Here is a 20,917-nt window from a genome sequence, read left to right as displayed (position 1 = left end):
GAGATACTGAATTAGCTGGAGAGGAGCAAAATCACAGCTAGCCACTAAATAGTTAAAGGGACTTACAGTAAGCCAACAGATGTATATTATTTTTTTACCACGTAGTAGGGTATTTACAATGTTTTTTATGTGCAGATTAGTTGTGATAAACAAATATGTAGCAACCAGATTTGACAATAAATTTTTTCTGTTTTTCTGTTAACTTTACAATGAAAAGGCAAATTCACATGCAGTGGGGCATTTGAACCTTTTTACTGTAATGCTCTAACCACTGAGCTACACCCTCCCAATTTGCAGAAGAACTATCAGTACACTGTAGCTCACTGTTTCACGTTAATCATTGATCGGTTTTGCCTTGAACATGGATTTTTTACTAGTCAAATAAATGGTATCATGTTGAGCTACACAATTTGTTCTGGGTCTGACTGGACAGAGCCAGGACATGTGTGTGTGTGTGTGACTGTGTGTGTGTGACTGTGAAGACATGTGGGAGTGAAAGCCACTGTAAAGGACAGGGCATAGGCGGTAGACAGCAGAGCCAGATGGCACATGGTGATAGAGACTAGATATGTCTGGGGAGATTTTCCCACCAGCACACCTTTGACCACCTGCTGCTAGGCCTGTTGACCAACCCTAACAGTAGTTACAAACAAATTAGTGAAACAACCCAGCACATCAAAGACAGCAAAATATTGGGATGCCTTGGAAAGTTTATGATGGCTTTGAATTGCAACAGTGGGCATAAATAATTGACACTTGTCACATTGAACCTTTGCTTCCCACGAGGCAACAGACAATTCCATGTGACTTGACAGAGAACTTCGCAGAAAATAACGCAGCTCCCATCACCCACCTCTTACTCAGCCAATGAAAAGGGGCCACCCCCAGAAAGCAGCGTCAGTATCTCTCTAGAGCTATCTCTGTCTATAGTCTGCACCTTTGATTGCCACACACTTTACCCTGAGACTGCACCTGCCAGACCTTTCTGTGGACCATGCATACTAAAGGAAATTCCTGGTAAATGTTATTTTCATCAGCATCTTTTGACACTTCTTCACTCACTTATATCTTTCCTTATGACACCAGCCCAATCTCGATGATGGATCGATATGCTCAACCATACATATATATTTGTGTAGCTATTGAAACCCAAACAAATGAGAATTTCGAATAAAACTATACACTTATACTGTTAATGACTGAAGTCTAGCTAATTCCAATGCAATTGTATTAATCAATGGGCATCTAATGCCACTTAAACTTTCTGTGGTTGCCTGACTTGTGATAATTTACAAGTCAGGTCACATAAGTGCACATCATGAATACAGCTAAGCCCAAATTGGATTTGAATTGCAAACAGGATATGCGAAAACACCACTCAGGGGATTTACAATATGTGGAACAATTACTTTCATGCATTTCCTCAGGTCAGTTACTTCATTTTAAAGGAGCAGTGAGATCAGATCAGTATTCCTGCCATGCTTAAACATTTTTTTTTAATCACCTCACCACCAATTTATGGTTTATGGTTTCAGGGCTGTTCCTGGATTATTTGATGGATGAATATAACAGGCAATCATTTACTTAAATTAAGATATACATAAGTCTATCCATTACATCACTAGGTACAATAGATTTGAATGTTAATGCGTTGGCAAAAAGAAAAACTCAACCACAGAGTACAGAATAACAGTCTTACTGTTTGTTACGGATTGCATGACCCTCTGTAGTTTATCACATTGCAAACCTTATGTCACACTAGAGACATAGCAATAATGTGGATAATCTTATCCACAACAAAGACAAATGTCTTTGAGACAAGTCCTCAGAGACAAAGAATCACCCCAATAACATGACCAAATGGCCCTGAAAGGTGTAATGGTTACGGTTCCAGCTTCAATACTGACTATTCTTCTGTGAATCTCAACATGGTGTTTACACAAACTCTCTTTACCGTCGCTGTCTCTCTTTAACTGTCTGTCAAACACAGGACCATTTTAATAATGCCATCTCCCCCCTTTCCCAGCTGCTGCTCTTTTGACGACTACAAGCACACTTCTGAGTGGCTGCTAAGCCGGACAAGACACAGGCCCAAGATAGCTGTGGTGTGTGGCTCAGGCCTGGGCTTGCTGGCAGACAGCGCCACCAACAAGCAGACCTTCCACTACACCGATATACCCAACTTCCCCGTCAGCACAGGTGAAGTGACGTTCCAATCACACACAGTTTTCTGTGGTCCTTCCGGGGATTCTTTGTTGGTTTTTATGTAATACATGGTTGATTGATCAATTATTTCAAAATGTCAAAGTGATCAACGTCGTTTGAGGGGTAAGGGCGTGGTGTTAGTTTTCCTTGGTCAATCACCATAGTAATAAGACAATTTATTCAGTCAAGAAAATGAATGGTTGGTGAAGGTGGGTGCTCACTGGGTACAGTGCGTATTGCTTGGGCTAAGGCCTGGGTTCGATTCCAGCCTGGGCTATTTCCTGCATGTCTTCCCCTATCTCTCTGTCTTTGTTTGTTTCTTGTCACTCTCTCAGGGTCTCAAACACATAAATAAAGCTGGAAAAAAAAAAAAATTATCACTGGATGACGTTTAGGTGCTTAAGTAGATCCAGTGGCCATCTAAAACCCAAATAGCCAAGTGTCTCAAAGTATCCTTTGTTAGGTTGAATACTAAAGCCACTGGAAACACATGCATTACGCAGATGTGTTTTTAAATACAACTTCTTTCTAACTACTGGAAAGTTGTTTTCTAAACTTCTTGTTTGTAATGTACTGTATCTTGTTCAGTACTCAAAAATACATTTTTGGGGCAATGTAAACTCGTACCGGTTTGACAAAAATAATTGGCATCACCTCTTCGCAAACATGACATCATCACAATCATCATATGCAGTGATTGTACCAAACATCAGGTGAAACTGCCTGGTGTTCATAATTATGCCTTTGCAGCGAAGCTATAATTTTCTCTCTCAAAAAAAATAAAAAAATAAAAAATAATTCATTGGTTTTTTGTTATTCAGATGTTATTTACAACTGGGACAGTTGAATGCATTTGGGTGTGTGTGTGTGTTTTTTTATTGTGCGTTTGTCAAAAGTGGTGCCCAGCTTGAAACAAATCACAACCAGCTAGAATGAAGAACTGCAGCACATGAATAAAAGATTATGACTTGAGTAAAAATAGGCCCTAATATCTGCCAGAGAGACTTCTTATCATGATCTCTTGGACATATTCAATTATTCATGATGCAGAGGTAAATGTATCATGACTCAGTAAGTGATCAGATGAACCTGATGGTGTTTGCATTATTATGATGGTAAAGAATTTGTGAAAAATATTGTGTGGGTGTGTCAATGAATACAAGCAATGGCTGGTGTTTCATTGCCAAAAACATTTTACTTACATGGAAATTGACTCTAATTGGCTCTGTTTTCAAAACAACACAAAATCCATGAATGCACAAGAAGCTTTCGTTCACATGTTTGAGGGGCAGTCTTGATTGGAACGCTGACATTTTTCAAATTACTCTCTGTTCTAATTCACTTCATGTCCCCATCTTTCCTTGTTATTTTCTGGCTAATTTAAGCTTGTCAGACTTGGTTTGGAACCAAGTGTTGAAAGGCTCCAGTTAAGGTTTGTTGTTATAAACACTAATTGAGGTTCAGTTAAGCATTAGTAGTGTTGGTATTGTCTTAGTACATAAAACATTGGTGGAAAAAATCTATTTACAGAACTCGTGTGATTTCAGGTAAACACAGACTGTTTGGTTGCAGCTACTCTCCATTGTTTGTGGATTCAAGAAGATCTGTGCAAAAGAGAAAGTATCAATTAGACAAACTCATGTTTCGGACTGCTCGCTTTGCCACTTTTAAAAGGTGTTTCCTATTAGAGTTTCAGTAAATAGGGGTTTCACCAGTACAACCAAATTGTTTTCTACAGCCCGCTTCTAAATAAATTGCAATCACAATTTCTATTTTGACCATATCTATGTCAGTTAAGCTTAGGCAATAGCATAAGTGTTTCACGTTCAGTGTTAAAATGAATAACAGGCTGGCTAGTTCATTTGTTACAAAAATAAAAATGAGATGTGGAAATACAAGCAGTCCAAACACTTTGGAATAGAACATGTTGGTTCTTCAAATATTTACATACATATTTTAATAACTGGAATACTCAATGCTTCATTCAGTTTGTAAACTCTGTAAAAACAATTTACCTTTTTTCACTCCCATCTCCTCATACAGAGCTGTAATATATGGTAATGAATCAAGAATGGCCCTAACAGTTAATACCAATGGTCCAGGTAATGTGCTGTCTAGACAAATGCTTTATCACCGACAAAACTGTCCATGAAAAAGCATGAATCGCTTCATCACATTGCCAAACGTTTCATGAACGACTAATCCTGTCCAGCTCGTTAAAGCGTTGTAATGCTTCCATTAGTTATGGAGAGCTGTTCAAATAAATAACACTCAGAAATTACTCCCCTCTTGCCTGTTGTGACATTTTTTTTTAAAAGAATATCTTACCATGCACTTTTTACATTTGGTTCTGGAGAGACCAACCATTCACCTCTGACTACTATTCGAGTCCACATGACCATGATTCCTTCAAATCCTTGAACAGAATTCTACAGAAGAGCAACCAACCACAGTACAGTACCATCTCTTCCACTGCAAAAAAAACAACAAAAAAACTAACATCGCGATGTATCAATCATTGACTTGGGATTTGCCTCACTGTTGTGATGCACTGTAGGTACATATCCTAGTCACGTAAAAACTGTAGGATTTTGTGTACCTGCTGTTCCATGTGGTAGTGCAGCCCTAACATTCATTTCGATTCTACCTCTGAAAATGTATGGAAGGTGCAACTTATTGCGAGTACACAGTAGTACTTGACTGTGTTCCTCAAAATGTCCAAAGAAATCCTGCTGCTGTCCTGTTCATGTATCTACTGTCTTCACAGTTCCCGGTCATGAGGGATGTCTGGTGTTCGGGAATGTGAAGGACAAGTCCTGTGTCTTCATGCAGGGCAGATTTCACCTGTATGAGGGTTACTCTCTGTGTAAGGTAAGTGCAAATGGTCATCGTCCCCAAGGAATGGTGAAAAATAGACCGCAGGATCCCCCACAAACACACACACACAAATACAACACCATTAACCATTAACTCTTAAATGGTACTTTAAATTTGCTATCAAGCATTCAGTAGTACAATTAAACACTGGTGAAGTGTTAATTAATCTAATTACGTGAATTAAAGAAAGACATAACAATTGTTCTGGGTGTTTCAATCACTGAACAGTTTTGTATGAATCAATAAAGCCAGGAGCATTTGGTAGCATGTACCTACAGACACACAAACACTATAAGCATGATTTACATTTACATTTATTCATTTAGCAGACGCTTTCATCCAAAGCGACTTCCAAGAGAGAGCTTTACAAAGTGCATAGGTCACTGATAATAACAACAATATAGCCCCCAAAACATTGCATGTAGCCAAAACATGAAGCACATATTGTGAACAACCAAAAATAAGTGCCAAAGGGAAGAACCATAAGAGCATGTAGTTAAGCAAGTTACAATTAATGAATCGCTTTGATACCAAACCCTTCTACGTTCCCAGTGACAGGATTCATACATTTGACCCATCAGCATTCTATCTTTCTTTCATCATAAACATCAAACCATATCACATTGCAAACATCCAACAGGAGCAAATTTGCTTTATTCAAATAGTATTTTTCTCTCCAGTGCTACCTTTTCCTTTGACATCAAGAGGACTTCTCTTTGCATTTACCATCTGTATACTCTCGCCTCACGGGAGTAGGCCTGCTCCACCCTCATATGTAACCCTTACCCTGTCCTACAAATGGAGAGAAAGGATGTTTTGAAATATTCATCACTGGCGTGTGCTTTGCTCATATACGGCATCCAAAATAAGTAATGTGTGACACAAAATGGTGCCCTTTGGATTGGAACGCCACGCTAATGAGTCTCCATTTTGGCTCTGCAAGGTCATGTGAACTGAATGAATACTGCTCCTATTTGTATAACAGAGAGGGGCTGACACCTCGGCCTTGGTCCATTAACTTTATCTGTCACAATCAGTGTGGCACAGAGCAGGAGGGTGCTGGTTTAACACTGGGCGGGCAAATGCTGACTCTGCAGAGGACTGTATATTTTAATATACAAAATGTTGAGAAAGGCAAGGTTTGCCACTACTTATGTAAGACCTATTGCTTGATGGAACTAAATGAAGGTTATTGTGAGCCCCACAGGACGTCTTGGCAATAGTAATGGATGTTACAGCGAAAGGGCTGGTGTGACGTATTGTAAGTGGATAAGGCATGACAAGCATCAATCAAGAGTGGACCAATATTCAGAATTCATGACGTCTCGTCCTCCCAAAATAAACAAAATCAAGTTCAAGTCGAGGGGCATGAAAAAGGAACATGCGTACTGCATGCCCTTTTCATAATACAAATAAGGGAAAGAAAAACATGGGAAAAATAGGAAGAAATCTTTGTAAAAACGTTTATGTAACTTTTTTCCTCATCTTTAGTAATGTCACACATTCCTTTTAACATGTGTTTGACTAAGTGCAACCTGCCTCACATGACGAGTACTGCAATGAAATTGAATACACAGCCAGGGCGAACTTTGGCCTGGTTACAGCTCTTAGCCCTTGTCTATCAGCCCAAGAACAGCGTATTCATGGTGTCACCATGAAGTTTAATGACATTGATCCATGTCGTGCCCCTATCTATTTCCTCCCTCTACACAGTTTCAGTCCAGACAGCATCAATTCAACTCTCCCTTAAGTCCTTGTCACCCTTGCAGTCTCAGCGGAGCGGAATTTTACAGATGCACACGTCCGAGGGGGGAATCATTTAGCCATCGCACAGGGTGTCAAGGATTCCTCCTCCAGTAGATTGCTGAGGAATCTTGTGTCGTCCGGACTGGCATGGCGAGTTTTTGCGGAGTAATGGCGGCACTGACAACATGACATGATATATTAGAATCAACCTTCATGGCCGTGGGATGCTGGGGGCATTAATGATGCGTGAAGCTTTTCTAACTTTTACCTCGGGTCAATGTGTTGCCCCAGTCGTTGGGGCCAAACAACATAAGGTTTTCTCTGTCCCTCAGAAAAATAAGCACCCATTTATCACTAAAATGGCTGGCTTTGATAACTGCTGTTTTACAAAGAGGCTTTGCTCTTCTTGGCAATTCTGTTTTGAGCTAGCCATGGCCATGCTTTGCTATTTATCCCTGACCCTATTGACAAAGACTGCATTTGACCATAAACAGACAATTTATGTTATGATATGACAGTCTATAAAAGCCTGAGGAGACACAGAAGGTGTATAGACGAGATGAGATATTAGGGACGCTGTTTCAACCCAACAAGGGTGCTAGATATTATACTTCCTTCATCAACCATGACCTTGGAGAAAAGGTTAGTTGCATAGTTTCTTATTTCGTTTTCTTTTAGGTGTCTAGAGAGGAAGAAAGGGCAAAGGAAAAAAGAGAGACGCCTCATCAACCTGCCTCAAAGATAGCTCCATGTAAAACCTCCACATCCTCTCTCTCATTCCACTGACCTGAGCACACCAAGGACAAGATAGCCCGTCAAATCATCTGAGGTAGCCTTATAGCGTGCACCTGTCAGGTCTTACCAAATACTCACAGACTTGGGCTCAAGTTAAGTCGTATCTTTACCCTATTGAGATGGAATTGACATGGTTTACTGGCAAAGGCTAATGTGGTGTACGTAGCTAGCAGAGAGGAACTGAAGAGGTTTCTGGGTGTTTTGAGCCCTTGCTCCATGGCTCAATAGCCCAGACAAAGCGACAAATCAATTTCTGCTAAATTTACCTCAGCGCGCATGCAACCGATGCAGCTGTGGTTTCAGGCTGCCTTCCACTCCTCCTTCTGTCTCTGTTGTTCTCACACTCCCTTTCATCACAAACAAACTGAAGCACATACTAGATATTAATGCATTATCTCTCATACGTAAAAGAGCATCTACTCTTGAGTTCGGCTCTCTTCTTCCATCCCTCTCTTTTTCCTTGTGCTGTTGGACTGCACTGAGGAAGTCTCTCCCTCTTTTTCTCTCTTACTTTCTTTCTCACTCTCTCTCTCTTTCACTTTCTCTCGCTTTCTCACACGCAGCTCTCTCTTTCGCTCTCTCTCTCCCTCTCTCTGTCAGACACACAATACTATCCGACAGCACTGGGTGATGTGACACCAGGGTGTCGATACACTCCATCAACCCTTGTCCACAGCTGAAGATGTGACACGCTGGCACCTGCAGCCCAAAAACGATCCGCCCATCAACCACAGAATTGATGGTCACAAGTATGCCGCGTCAGGCACGTGAAAACAAACATCGTCTTTAAAAGACAGCAATTGCAAATGTTTTCACGTTTTACAACGCAACACTTGGATGGCGTCACAGTCTCTAGCATGGGTCATAGGAGACTGCGGGTACTCTAGATTGAAGAGAAGCTATTTTCAGCTCAGTTTCAAGCTTGGATGGGAACAAAACAGGAAGAGGGCACAAATGCAAACACATTGCTTACATCCAAATGCACACAGACACATACAAACAGAAATGTTCCTCCACTGATTCCTTATCAGTGTAGTCTGAGGTGTTTTATATCTTTCCCTTGCAGGGTGGGATGCACGGCTCGGTTAATTAGCTGGCTGGCTTTGTCATCCCTCCATGACCTCCTTCTTTCTCTGTCTTTCTATTAATCTCTCACAAAGAAAAGTGCCTTTTCTTCATTCTGCTAACGATAGCACAGGAATAGCATTCTCTTTGGAGCTATACAGTTTGCTTCAGTCCTAAATTTGCAGTTCAAAGTACAAAAATACTCAAATACACACTGAACAACCAAATACACATGTAGTATGCTCACATATAAGACATGAATACGTCAAACACAAACGTGCTGACGTAGTATAAATATTAAACTAGAAATAAGCACAAACAAAGAGTCGTTAGGTAGAGGGAGGGCGCAAAGGGATTCAAAAGGGATTGGGAGACTGAAAGACGGAGAGAGAGTTCAACAAGAGAGGTTATGGAAGTGGACCGTCAGAGCATAGATAGAAAAGTGTGTGGGGGGGGGGGGGGTCATGCCAGAGAGGTGGAGAGCGAGGGTGACAGGGAGAGAGGAGGAATAGAGAGCAGCTGCAAAGGTGATTTGGCATTGAAACATATTCACCAATTACTACACTGCAGGTTGACAGCCACCCCTGGTGCCCAAGCTGCCAAAATCTAGCAACTACATGAGTCATTGTCCATGCACACTCACGCAAACACACACACACTCACACAAACACGGAGAGACGGATGTTTACACACGGACACACAAAGTCTGGCATACATGCTCGGACATACAAACCCAGTGCACGCATGCCCTGCAACACCATACGTAAAACGGAATTTATTGAATAATTCTCCTCAGCTCTCAATTAGCATCGACTACTTCAAATCCCTTCCACCCTCTCATCCTCTCCCAAACCTATGTTTCTCCATCTCTCTAAAAACATTCATCTATCTCTCCTCCATCTTTCCCTTCTTCCACTCTCTCCCTTTCTTCTACTCGCTCCTTCACCCCATCCCGTCTTCACACCATCTCCTCTCCACCAACCTCTTTCATCCCTGCCTTCCACTCCCTTTGTCTCTCCGCCCCCCCCCCCCCCCCAGGTCACGTTCCCCGTGCGGATCTTCAAGCTCCTGGGTGTCGAGACCATCATAGTGACCAACGCCTCAGGCGGCTTGTGCCAGGACTTCAAAGTGGGCGACATCATGATCATCAAGGACCACATTAACCTGCCAGGCTTCGCCGGGCAGCACCCGCTGTGCGGACCTAATGACGAACGGTATGACAAGGGAGGGGGGCAAGGGGTAGAACATGAAATGGACAGAGGGGGAAGAGGAAAGGAATGAAAAGACAGGGGGAGGGAAGTGGAGGACCTGGGGTTGGGGGGAGAGAGTAACATCCACTGCATGGTGCCAATAAGAGAAAGAGAGAGAGAGAAAGTGTGAGATATAGAGAAAGAGAGAGAAGGGGGGAGGTAAAGAGAAAAAGAGAAGAAGATCATTCTGTGTGTGTGTGTGGTCTCATTCGAATTAAAAGCAACATGCCCAAAAGAGAGAAATGGATGGAGAGAAAGGAAGGGGGAAAGTAGAAGGGGGTAAGGGATAGAAAGAGGGTTGGGTGAAGCAAAAGCCACAATATTTCATGGTACAAGAGAGATGGAAAGAGAGGGAGAGGGAAAAGAGAAGAAAGGATGAGTGCTTCACAGAATACCACCCAATGAATACCCCAAAATGATGAACACGAATGGAACGGAGGGATTCTGAGAAAGAGGTGGAGAACAAAGGGAGGGAGGATGAGAGGGAGTGTGGGTGAGAGGGGAGGTGAAGGAAGTCAGGGGAAGCAGGAAAAATTTGTCTTTCAAGTAATGGAAAGGGGGGGAAAACGTGTCAACTAGGGTGAAGTAGAAGGAAAAGAAGAGATGTTAAGATAATGAGGAAATAGAATGGGAAATGAGAATGTACAGAAGTGATGGAAGGAGAGGGTCAGAAATCTATTTTACACCATTGCAATATTGATAAGAAACGCGCCTGTCATTTACCACTGCCCACAAACCCATAAAGACATACAGTATAATACACAATTCAATTTATTTCCAGAACTAAAATGACTCAAAATGTCATGTTCATGGTTACTCACATCCATGCACATCCAGTATCTTTCCTCCCTGTACATTTACAAATGTACAGGGAGGAAAGATAACTTAGAAACAGTATTCATAGATTTGCTTTCAAATGATTTACTTTAGTGTACTGTGTCATGCTACATGTAACCTGTTGCATCGTACCAGTTCAGTTTGCACTACAGTTGGGGTCAGTCGAAACATGAAACGTTTTACAATAGTAATATTTCAAATTTACTGGAAATTTGAATTTTAAATCAGGTATTGGAAAAACAAATATTCCCAGTTTGAGGGGAAAAACAAAGCCATGTTGCTACAGTATATCGGTGAGACAGCATCCACTCCACAGTCGCCTATAACGCCCATAGTCACCCATATAGGTCATTTAAAGGTCTTGTGGATTAGATGGTATTGAGCTGTATCTGTAAACCAACAGGTTCGGAATCCGCTTTCCCTGCATGTCAGATGCCTACAGCAAGGACCTGAGGAAGCTAGCCATGGATATCAGCGCTGAGCTGGGCTATAGCAACTTTGTCCGAGAGGGGGTGTACTGCATGGTGAGCGGGCCCAACTTTGAGACCATTGCGGAGGCCCGCATGCTGCAAATCCTGGGGAGTGACTCTGTTGGTGAGGGGAGACACAACATTGGCAAATATTTGTCTCAGGTCCTGTCCCAAAATGTCTTCATCTCTGCTTGCCTATTACCCATGGCTAATTACCTCAGTATTTCTTGAGATCTAACCATTTTGGGTTGAAATGAGTGTAAAGGGTGCTATTCTGCCGCCACCAACCATACAGTGTCATGGGAATTTCCCCCTATCCTATCAGTTTTGTAGCACTTTATAGCAGGGTACATTTTGAGCCCACGACCTCCTGCTCGGCAGTCAGTTGCACTGCCCGCTACACTCCAAACAGGGAACATCCCACACGAGGAAGCGAGACACCGTCCACCATGGGACTCTGTAAACTCTAAACACATTGAGCGAAACCACATGCACTAATCTACTAATTGGCCGTACCTCGTAAACCCCCCCGGTGGGCTCGTTAATAAATGATGACTCTTAGCTTCTCTAACAGAGGCGAAGCATAGTAATTAGCGTAGCTATTAGGTCAACAGAGGCCGCTACACGCTGGGATGCTAATTGGTCGGCTGGTCTGATCCAGAAGCAAATAGCTGTCAGATCTACTAACAGAGCCATACCTGTAATAATGTGCCACGTCTGATACTCACAGCCATATTTCATTGTTGAGTACCCTACAGATCTGTCTATTCCCATGTAGTGACTCTAGACCATAGGTCATTGTAGCCATGTAGCAACAAAGTATTGGGGGCCATTTGGCATTCCTTGCATTTGTGACCTTGCAGTTGTTAATAGGCTACAGACTTATGTGTTACGGATTCAATTGTTGATGGTTACAACATGGGGTTGGGGTCTGAGTCTATGCTTTAATTAAAACATATGTCTCTGTCATTGAATCAGTTTCACTGGAACAGGCATTGTTTTGTTTTTTTGGTGGGGGGGGGGGGGGGTTGCTCTTTTATTGGAAGAGTATAGAGGCTGTACCAGAGTATTCTCTGAAGTAGCTTACTGTGCATCTCTCTATCTCCAAATGCATATTTGTATTTGTTTGTTTATACTTCAGCATGCCCCACATGATTGTAGAACTCAATGTTTACAGTGGCCTGCCAGTGTCTCCTCAAGGGTTTTCTCATTAAATGTTAACAGTGGGAATGGGTCCTTGCCTTAACTCGGGGTCAACACAGAGGGAGAGGCTAATGAATTAGCGTAGCATGAACACTTGTGTACTTGGACACTGTACACACACACACACACATGTACAGTGATCCTACGGCACCCACAACCAAACCCCCCGTTGAGTGTTTTTCACCACTGGATTAATTGCCATTTAATCAAAGGCCTTTCCCCTGCTCCCCCAAATGCCCTTTTCTCCCTCCTCCCCTGCCACTGCCTTTCTCCCATCCTCACACGCAACCTCTCCCTTCTCATCCCGTTCTCTGATCTTACCTCCTTCGTGCCTTCATTCTTCTTCTTGCAACATCCCCTGCTTGCACTGTCCTCGACATCCAATCTGTTTTTCCAATCCTTGAACTCTCTACCCCCCTCCCTCCCTCACCCCCCCCCCCCCCACATCTTCTATCCCCCCTACCCCACTGCCCTCCTCTCTTCTGGACAGGTATGAGCACGGTGCCAGAAGTGACGGTGGCTAAACACTGTGGCCTGCGAGTCTTTGGCCTGTCCCTTATCACCAACAAGGTCTGACATCTATTCTGTTCCATATTCAATTGTGTATATTCCCATAATAACATTGACTTTGACTACACAGTCACACAGTCCTCCACCAAATAACTTTGAACTGCATAGATTAGCAATGTTCGTGCTGTGGGATTATTCCTAGGTGTCGCTGGACTACAGTCGCGAGGAGAAAGTCAACCACGAGGAGGTTCTCCAGATCAGCAAGATGCGGGCAGAGATGCTGCAGCAGATGCTCAACACCCTCATCGCTCGCTCCCACCTGGTTGACCAGGGCATCAATGGCAACTGAGGAGGAGGAGAGGGACAGAGGGTGAGGAAGGGAGTCAGGAGAGGTGGGGGAAGAAGGTGTCAAATGTGAAAGGGGGATAGGAGGGGGGATGAAGGGTGGGAGGTGGGCTGGGGAGAGGAAGAGGAGTGTAAAAGGAGAAATGCTGAGATGAAGAGGAGAGTGGGAGAACCGAGGTGGCAAGAGGAGGGGAGAGAGAGGTGAAGGAGAGGTGGGGCCGACCTACAGGAGATATTCCAAGTACGAGAGAGAGGGGAAGGTGAAAAATGGGTTGAGGGACCTGGAGTTAGATGCTCGGGTGGATAACAGAGAAGGGAAGAGAAAGAAAGGGGGAGGTAGAGAGATGTAGAAAGAGCCTAAGAGATGGATAGAACCACAAGTGCACACACAAGCAAACACACATTTCCCTTTTTTGTACAAGTCTAACTTCTCAATCTAGTGTTCTTAACAAAATACAAAAAGTGAAACCCCTTTTTGGATGTAATTAAATTTCCTGAGGCCATCTTAAGCTTTTTTCCCCACAGAGCCAGAATGTTAAAAATTTTAAAGCATATATGAAGATATAATCTTAAGCACTGAAACGAGGATATGTAATAGTATTTTTAACCTCAACTGAAGCTGTGGCACTACCTGAAAGCGGAGAGGGAGGAACGGAGAGAGAAAGAGAGAGAAAAATGAGAAGGGAGAGGAAGACTGTAGATATTGAAAGAAGTGAGAGCCAGGGTGATGCAAAGAAAGGGAGAGAGGGGAGGATGATAAACGAACACCACAAATGTTTTTCTCTGTGAAGTACAGTACATAAGAAAACCCTCCAACCAGAAAATTGCATTTAATGACAGATGGTGTGCAAAAGATACACAACCAAACCAATATCCAGATGATCATAATCCTCTTTAAATCTGATTTTTCTTCCTTAGCTGTTGTTTGGTCACAGAAAAACAGCTTCCTAAGTGATTATTTTTGTGCCCCAACTGCTTTTGTGTGATTATCATGTTTATTTTCTGACATTGTTTATAGCAAGAGCCCAATACTATATTTAGTGCTTCATTAAGTTTTTCAAATTAACAGAAATAGTTTGAGTAGTTCAATCTTCACAAATTTTATGGAAGACTTTTTAAATAAACGTATTATTACCGATTTGGAAATATATGCACACCATGATTTTTTTTTTACAGTCAGTCATGTTCAACCACAAAGAAAAAATGCCCCCCATTTGTTTTATCACAATCTTTCATTTCTGAGCTCCACTTTCATCTAAGGGAAACTATGTGACATACACCTATAAATGCTAAACAGGAGAACGACAAATTGAGAATATAAGTGCACACAGACATTATTTACTGGGCTTCTTCAGCCACAGTTATGCTGAGTCATCCCCTGCACTGTAGTGATAAGGCTTGCAGGACACAGATGTGTTTAATGACATCATATTGTTGTATATGTATATATATAAAAAGAATCATAAATCAATCAGACTGCCTATTTGTTTGCAATTGCGTGTGTATGTGTACCGTATATGTGTGTGTAAAAAACTGTTGGACTGACCTCAGCTTTGATGAGCAATTACATTACAGTTACATTACAATTACATTACAATTGGGACCAGAAACGGTTTACCTAATTTTCTGTTCTGAATAAGAGCAGCAAAGTATATAAAGCTGTGTACTGTTTTCACTCTGACTCTAACAATATTAACTTTTGTTGTCTATCTTTATTTAGGTCACAGTTCCATATAGACTGATTCTAGCAGATGTGCCATAAAGTCAGTCCTAATGGGCCTTAGCGAAGAATTACATACTTTGTTAAACAATTTGGAGATGGATTGATGGTGTCTCACAAAGGGCTAATTTATAAATACAGTTATGAGATCCCTGGACAAATCACTCAGACTATCCTGCCCAGCCAAACAAGGCATGGGGGGGCCTTAGGGAAGGAGTTCAATCACAATCATTTCTTTCGATTTTCACACTAAAGAAATTGCAGACTTATCAGGATACATTTTTCTTTTTTTCTCTTCCCCCTGCCTCTTTGTCACAATGAGGAAATGCAAATGATCTCCATGATTGTTAAAGACCCTATCACAATATACAGAATGAGTGATTATGTTGTTATTTTAACTAGTACAATGCCTGATTGAGTGATCCAAGGATCCATCTCTCTGCCAATCGTTAGCTAGCTTAATAAAAAATGGTGGGCTATATTGCTGCTGTGACTGGTTGCTGGTTTTCCTAGTTAAACACACATGCTTTCTCTTGTACATTTCCCCATTTTGAAACTTTCTGGATAGCTTCAGTCTGTCAGTTAGCCACCACCACAGACAGTAGATGGCTTTAGTACAACTGATGTGGGTAGTTTGCTAGCCAAGGTTAAGCCAAACTATAGCCTACTGTGTATCTAGGCTGCTAACCCTACCTATCCTTGACTCTTTGCACCACAATTGTCCTCATTTTATGGCTATGTGAGAAATGGAACGTTCAGTGACAAAGTGGATCCTGTGTTGGACACTTGGTTTCTCGTTAAAAACGTTCCAAGTAGCTACAGAGAAAGAGAGTCTTGTTGCAAGCACTGGTACAGTGCCCATGGGGAGAACACTAGGCAGGGAATGCTTTTATATATTTATATTTGTTTATTGTGTTTACATATTTAGGCCTATATTTATCTGTAGGGTACTATGTTTAACAGTTTACACTGGACTTACTTGGGTTGTGGGGCAAGACACCTGACTACATGCCACCTCATACTATGCCCAGACAGACAGAGTTAACCTAAATGGGGTTTTTGAGTATTTGCATAAAAGGGGCATGTTCTAGCCTGACGTTCATAATTCTAGTCAGAATATGAGTCTGAAAACTCTCCGTTGGGATGTGACTATGGGGCGTGTTTAAACCGAACTCGTAAAACAAATGCCTCTTCGCTCAATTGGATGGATCTACAACCAATCAGAGCAACGTAATATGTTGTTTGTTGAAAACGAATTCAACCCAAGGGCTCTTTTGTGACGTTGTTGATTACGTTACTGTTGATCATCTGTCCATCATCGTATAAAGCCCGCCCTGGCAATTTCATTGGTCCGCCCAGATCCTGGTTTTATGTAGACGTTCCCGATACGAAACCTTCCAGACCCAACTTCCCGACCAAATTTTTTTGTGGGCGGGAAGAAGTTGGGCTGGCAGCCATGTTCAGCAACTCAGACAATTTAGTATATTGGATTGTGTACAATTTACATTGAATATGTCAGGATATGAGGGGTGTAAATAAAGGTTACCAGCTAAATCTAACACATTGGAAGCCTGGATGCCTGCAGAATATGCTAAATTAATTTTTTTTAAACTGTGGACTTATGTGCGCTGTTTGTGGCTCATGAAATCCATGGCTCTATAGCTTAGTGCAGCTAAAATGGTGTTCAAAAGTTAACGTTTTGAGACCGATGTATTCTTTGTAAACTGAAACAGTTCATCTAAACAACATCACTGCACGTCCTTGATTCCTGAGCAAGAAACAAGCCACCTAGATACAGACTGTAGTGCAAATTTCTTGAGATAATTGAGCAACAGACAGATACACAGAGATTCCTGGAATTGTAGTTTGATTAGACCAGAACTGTTATTGAAAACCAAAAGGAAAGACTAACGTGGCTTTGTTTTCAGGTAAGTGTTGTGTATGTGTTTCCAGAAATATTGAATGATTTACTTACCTTACCTTAACATTTACTGAGAAATAGATACATTCTTAAATTACATATATGTCTTTAGGCAATGCGTTAATTGTCTGATGAGTATAAATATTGTGTGCATTTTGCATCTCATTGTCACTGGTGTTAGGAGTAGGCTATTTAAAAGCAGCCTCAATAGTTATTCCATTTACAGAAATCCAAGAGCATGAGTAAAGCAAAAACGTGATGTTTCTCTTTTAAAAGTAAATGTCATAAATCATAGATATTCATGCACATTCTTAATCATCAAGCCATAATCATCAAGCCATTTACTTTTTTATCAGTAACATTTAATTATGTAAATGCTTTCCCATAATGAATTTGCTTTTATAAAAGGCAGACAGTTTTTTGTTTTACATATTATCACAAATTGCAATCAAATAGGCAATTTCCGTGTTTGTTTTATTGCTGGGTAACTTATCAATTCACCAATTAATTATTTGCAAATCTGTCAAAGAATGATAGTTACGTTTTGTTGACAAACTTAAGACAACACAGCACTAAACTGTACGGTGGCCCTGAAGTGCAAAACACAACGGCAAATAGCAAAACACAACGGCAAATAGCAAAACACAACGGCAAATAGCAAAACACAACGGCGAATAAGAAAACGCAACGGCAAATAGGAAAACACAACGGCAAATAGGAAAACACAACGACATTAACTTCTGACGGAAAAGGTAGGGCCTATCTAGCAGAAGACGGACCCTCCTGATTGGACAGACGGACTGTCTGTGTTTTAACAGGAAGAATCGGTGAAAAACACGAACAGCACCTGTTTGAATGGTTTTCGACGGGACAGACAGCAGCACCATCTCGATTTACTGACATTTTCGGTATAGCCTACTAACACATAATATCAATTGGTTACTAGTGTGCAGGGCTGGCCCAAAGCATAAGCGAACTAAGTGGCTGCTTGGGGCCCCCATGACCACCAAGGGGGCCCCCAAGAGCACTTTAAGTTGCAGCTTAATTTTAAAATTATATTATGTTAAAGGGGCAATTGACTTTTTTTTTTTATGTTGTATTTCACACTGTTCCTTAAGGTCTCCAAATAGGGTATGTAACATTGGTTGGGTTGAAAATGGCCCGGGTGCTGTTCTATGCCCACTGACAGATCCTCTGAAATGTTCCCGGGAAAAAACACTAGCTTTTCTCCTTTTATGGTATGCTCATTAATATTTAGATAAGCTGCGCGCTGATTGGTTGGTTTTCAACGAGTGAAGCTGTGGAGCAAAAACGCAACACGGCCAACAGCAGCACTCTCTGAAACACCTAAGTTGAAGACTTGAAATAAAAGCGTGCAAATAAATCTATTGTGTCTACACAACACTGTTTTCAACAGATTGACTATACATCATTTGAAATGATAACATTACTTGTTTCCACTTCTGTTGTTGAAGCAAACTGGATTGACTTGGGTGGGTAGAACGTTAGGCTCCAGCTTAGCAACCAAACCATATCTACTCGGCTTCAGTTAGCTACTGTAGCTAGGCTAGCTCTAAATAACTTGGACAAACATGCACCTTGAATTGTAGATTTACATTACACAGGTTATTTATTTGAATGAAACACAGTCAGGAACATGAATCAACGTTAGCCTCATTGCCAATAAACTAGGCTAAATTATCACACATTCTACAGTGCAGTACCTATGCTCTTGCGTTAGCAAGCTAAACTTGTTTACATGCCTACTCTTGGTGTTACTACTAGTAACAGTTACTAGCAATGCTACTGTACAGTATCCTGTATCAAGCACCTGCCTTTCCAGTTCTTTCAAATAGATTATCTAGACAGGCGTTAGCAATAAGCCAGGCTGCCGTTCCTTTTCTGGCTATTTTTCGGAAGCTTCCCTTCTGATGCCGACTACAGCTAGTCTAGCTGGAGTCATTTGGTGTGTGTAGAAATCTATTTAGCATTCTACCTGGTATGCTATATTATAGAGGAAACGTTAGCTTTGCTAATAACTGTTAGCACAACATCATACTGTCCTTTTAGGCGGTTGCAATGAACATACGGTCGGAACAGCACCTCTTTCCAGATTCAGCTTCCTAGCAAATCCTGCTTGCAATTGTCCAAGGTTGTCAAAACTGTCTTGGGTGAAATGTTCAGAGCAAATGAATGATTGAGTGTCGAACTTCGCCGGTGTTCCAAGTGAACCATGGTTCGGTTCGCTTTAGGTCTGAACGTAATTGGACTTAATATTGACCTATTCCAGGAAGCAAACCAAAATGTAGTGCATTGTTGAAAAGGGAATTTACACTTGGCGGAGACTGCTGTGCCACTCATTAGCAGCGAAATTAGATGAGGGAAAACGTGCGGGAATGAAGAAGTGAAGGAACGTCAAATATGGGCTGATGATCATACTGCAGACATACTTGTGGAGACACATTTGAGTAGCGAGGTATTTAAATTATTTAGTGATATACTGAAATAAAGCGTCATTATTGCACAGTGGACCAATGACGTTGATAACTAACCAAACCGTTTAAAAATCGGTTGAAAATTTAGCAAGTTATGGTCATTTAAAAAGTACATGTAGCATCAACACAATGTTATGGGTGAGCGAGTTGCCTGTAGCAAGCTGGCCGCCATGTGCGGACGTTCGACTCCGTTGTCCAGCAACGCGGACGAGACATCTAGTGTTTATATATATCTAAGGTTCTCTCTATATTAGACATTCTCTGATGTAGTTCTGTTTTCCTATTTGCCGTTGCGTTTTCCTATTTGCCGTTGTGTTTTCCTATTTGCCGTTGTGTTTTCCTATTCGCTGTTGTGTTTTACCATTTGCCGTTGTGTTTTGCTATTTGCCGTTCAGTTTGGCACTTCAGGGCCACCGTAAAACTGTGAATGCCGTAGAGATGAAACAACCAGTTCCAGTTTTGATTACCATTTTTTAGCTATTTAATTCAAATAATCTGTTTTGTAATTGAGTATAATACCTTGATATAGTATTACATAGTTAAACCATACAACTTCCTTGTCTGTTACTAAATTTGGCTAACTAATCTGTTAACTGATCTGTTAACTAATCTGCCCAATTAATGTACACATAAATAAAGCCACTTATTGAGTAACCTCATGTGAACGATGAGCTCCATTATCAGTTATATTATTCTTTTCATTTAATTATTCACTTTAAGTCCCACAGATGAATGTTCAACAATCCGGAGCCAAGCTTAATAATTAATTTGACAACATACTTTTACATTAACATTATGAAAATAATGAATCTTTATGTTTCATTTGAAATCCCAGAGATGCACAACTGGCTAAATAACGTGTTTGTTTCAACAGTGGCAAAACCTCATTTCAACCTGCTTCATGTTGGATGACGTACCTGCAAACTGGCCATTATGACCTCATGTATGTCTCACTCTAATTTATGTTAACTTAAAAACAACAACTGTTGTATTATTTGTCAGTATGTTACTTACTGAGAAAAAGTGTTTGGCAGATCATTATCATTTCCATGGAAACAGTAAGGCTTTTTGGTTATGAAAAAAAGTGTTATAGTGGGTGTCTAACTTATCTGACGTCAGTGCTGTAACGTGTCCCATAAGATAATTTCCTTTTAATGTTCCTATGTATGAGCCAATATGGTCAAATGAACAGTCCTCGACCCCATATTCTGGAAAAAGGATAACTATCCAACAGTGTCTGCTTAATGTCAAATAAAAAATGTGTTGCCAAAGCAGTTGGAATTCCAAATCATGCAAAATAGAAACAATTGAAAGTACGACTCAGCAGAAAATGTATGCCATTCAGTTGGATCTGTGTGCCCTCCTGGCTCCCATTGAAGCTAACAACCCATCTCTAAGAAGGAGGCTTAAAGTTGAAATCCATCATTGAAAATCCCACCCATTCATTGATCTCAAAGACTCAAGGGCGCCAAAAAGCT

General features: G+C 41.3%; 1 protein-coding gene across 2 annotated transcripts; it reads left to right on the top strand.

Annotated features, from left to right (window-relative positions):
• Nucleotides 1-905: 905 nt before the first annotated feature.
• Nucleotides 906-20,713, top strand: pnp4b (purine nucleoside phosphorylase 4b). Of its 2 annotated transcripts, none has more exons than XM_084706344.1 (8): nt 906-1,017; nt 2,027-2,199; nt 4,973-5,076; nt 9,727-9,902; nt 11,179-11,369; nt 12,939-13,018; nt 13,161-13,328; nt 20,314-20,713. In XM_084706344.1, exons 1-7 carry the CDS (start codon nt 995-997, stop codon nt 13,305-13,307), a joined length of 894 nt encoding a protein of 297 aa, XP_084562470.1. In that variant the 5' UTR covers nt 906-994; the 3' UTR covers nt 13,308-13,328; nt 20,314-20,713. The 2 variants fall into 2 exon arrangements, with proteins under 2 accessions (XP_084562470.1, XP_084562463.1); XM_084706337.1 differs by lacking the exon at nt 20,314-20,713 and adding an exon at nt 15,024-15,504.
• Nucleotides 20,714-20,917: the final 204 nt, after the last annotated feature.

The sequence above is a fragment of the Hypomesus nipponensis genome, chromosome 2, assembly GCF_054491055.1.
Source record: "Hypomesus nipponensis isolate SF chromosome 2, ASM5449105v1, whole genome shotgun sequence".
Classification (NCBI taxonomy): Eukaryota; Metazoa; Chordata; class Actinopteri; order Osmeriformes; family Osmeridae; genus Hypomesus; species Hypomesus nipponensis.
Note: the sequence above shows the minus strand (reverse complement) of the source record. Positions and strands in the feature narration are given on the sequence as shown.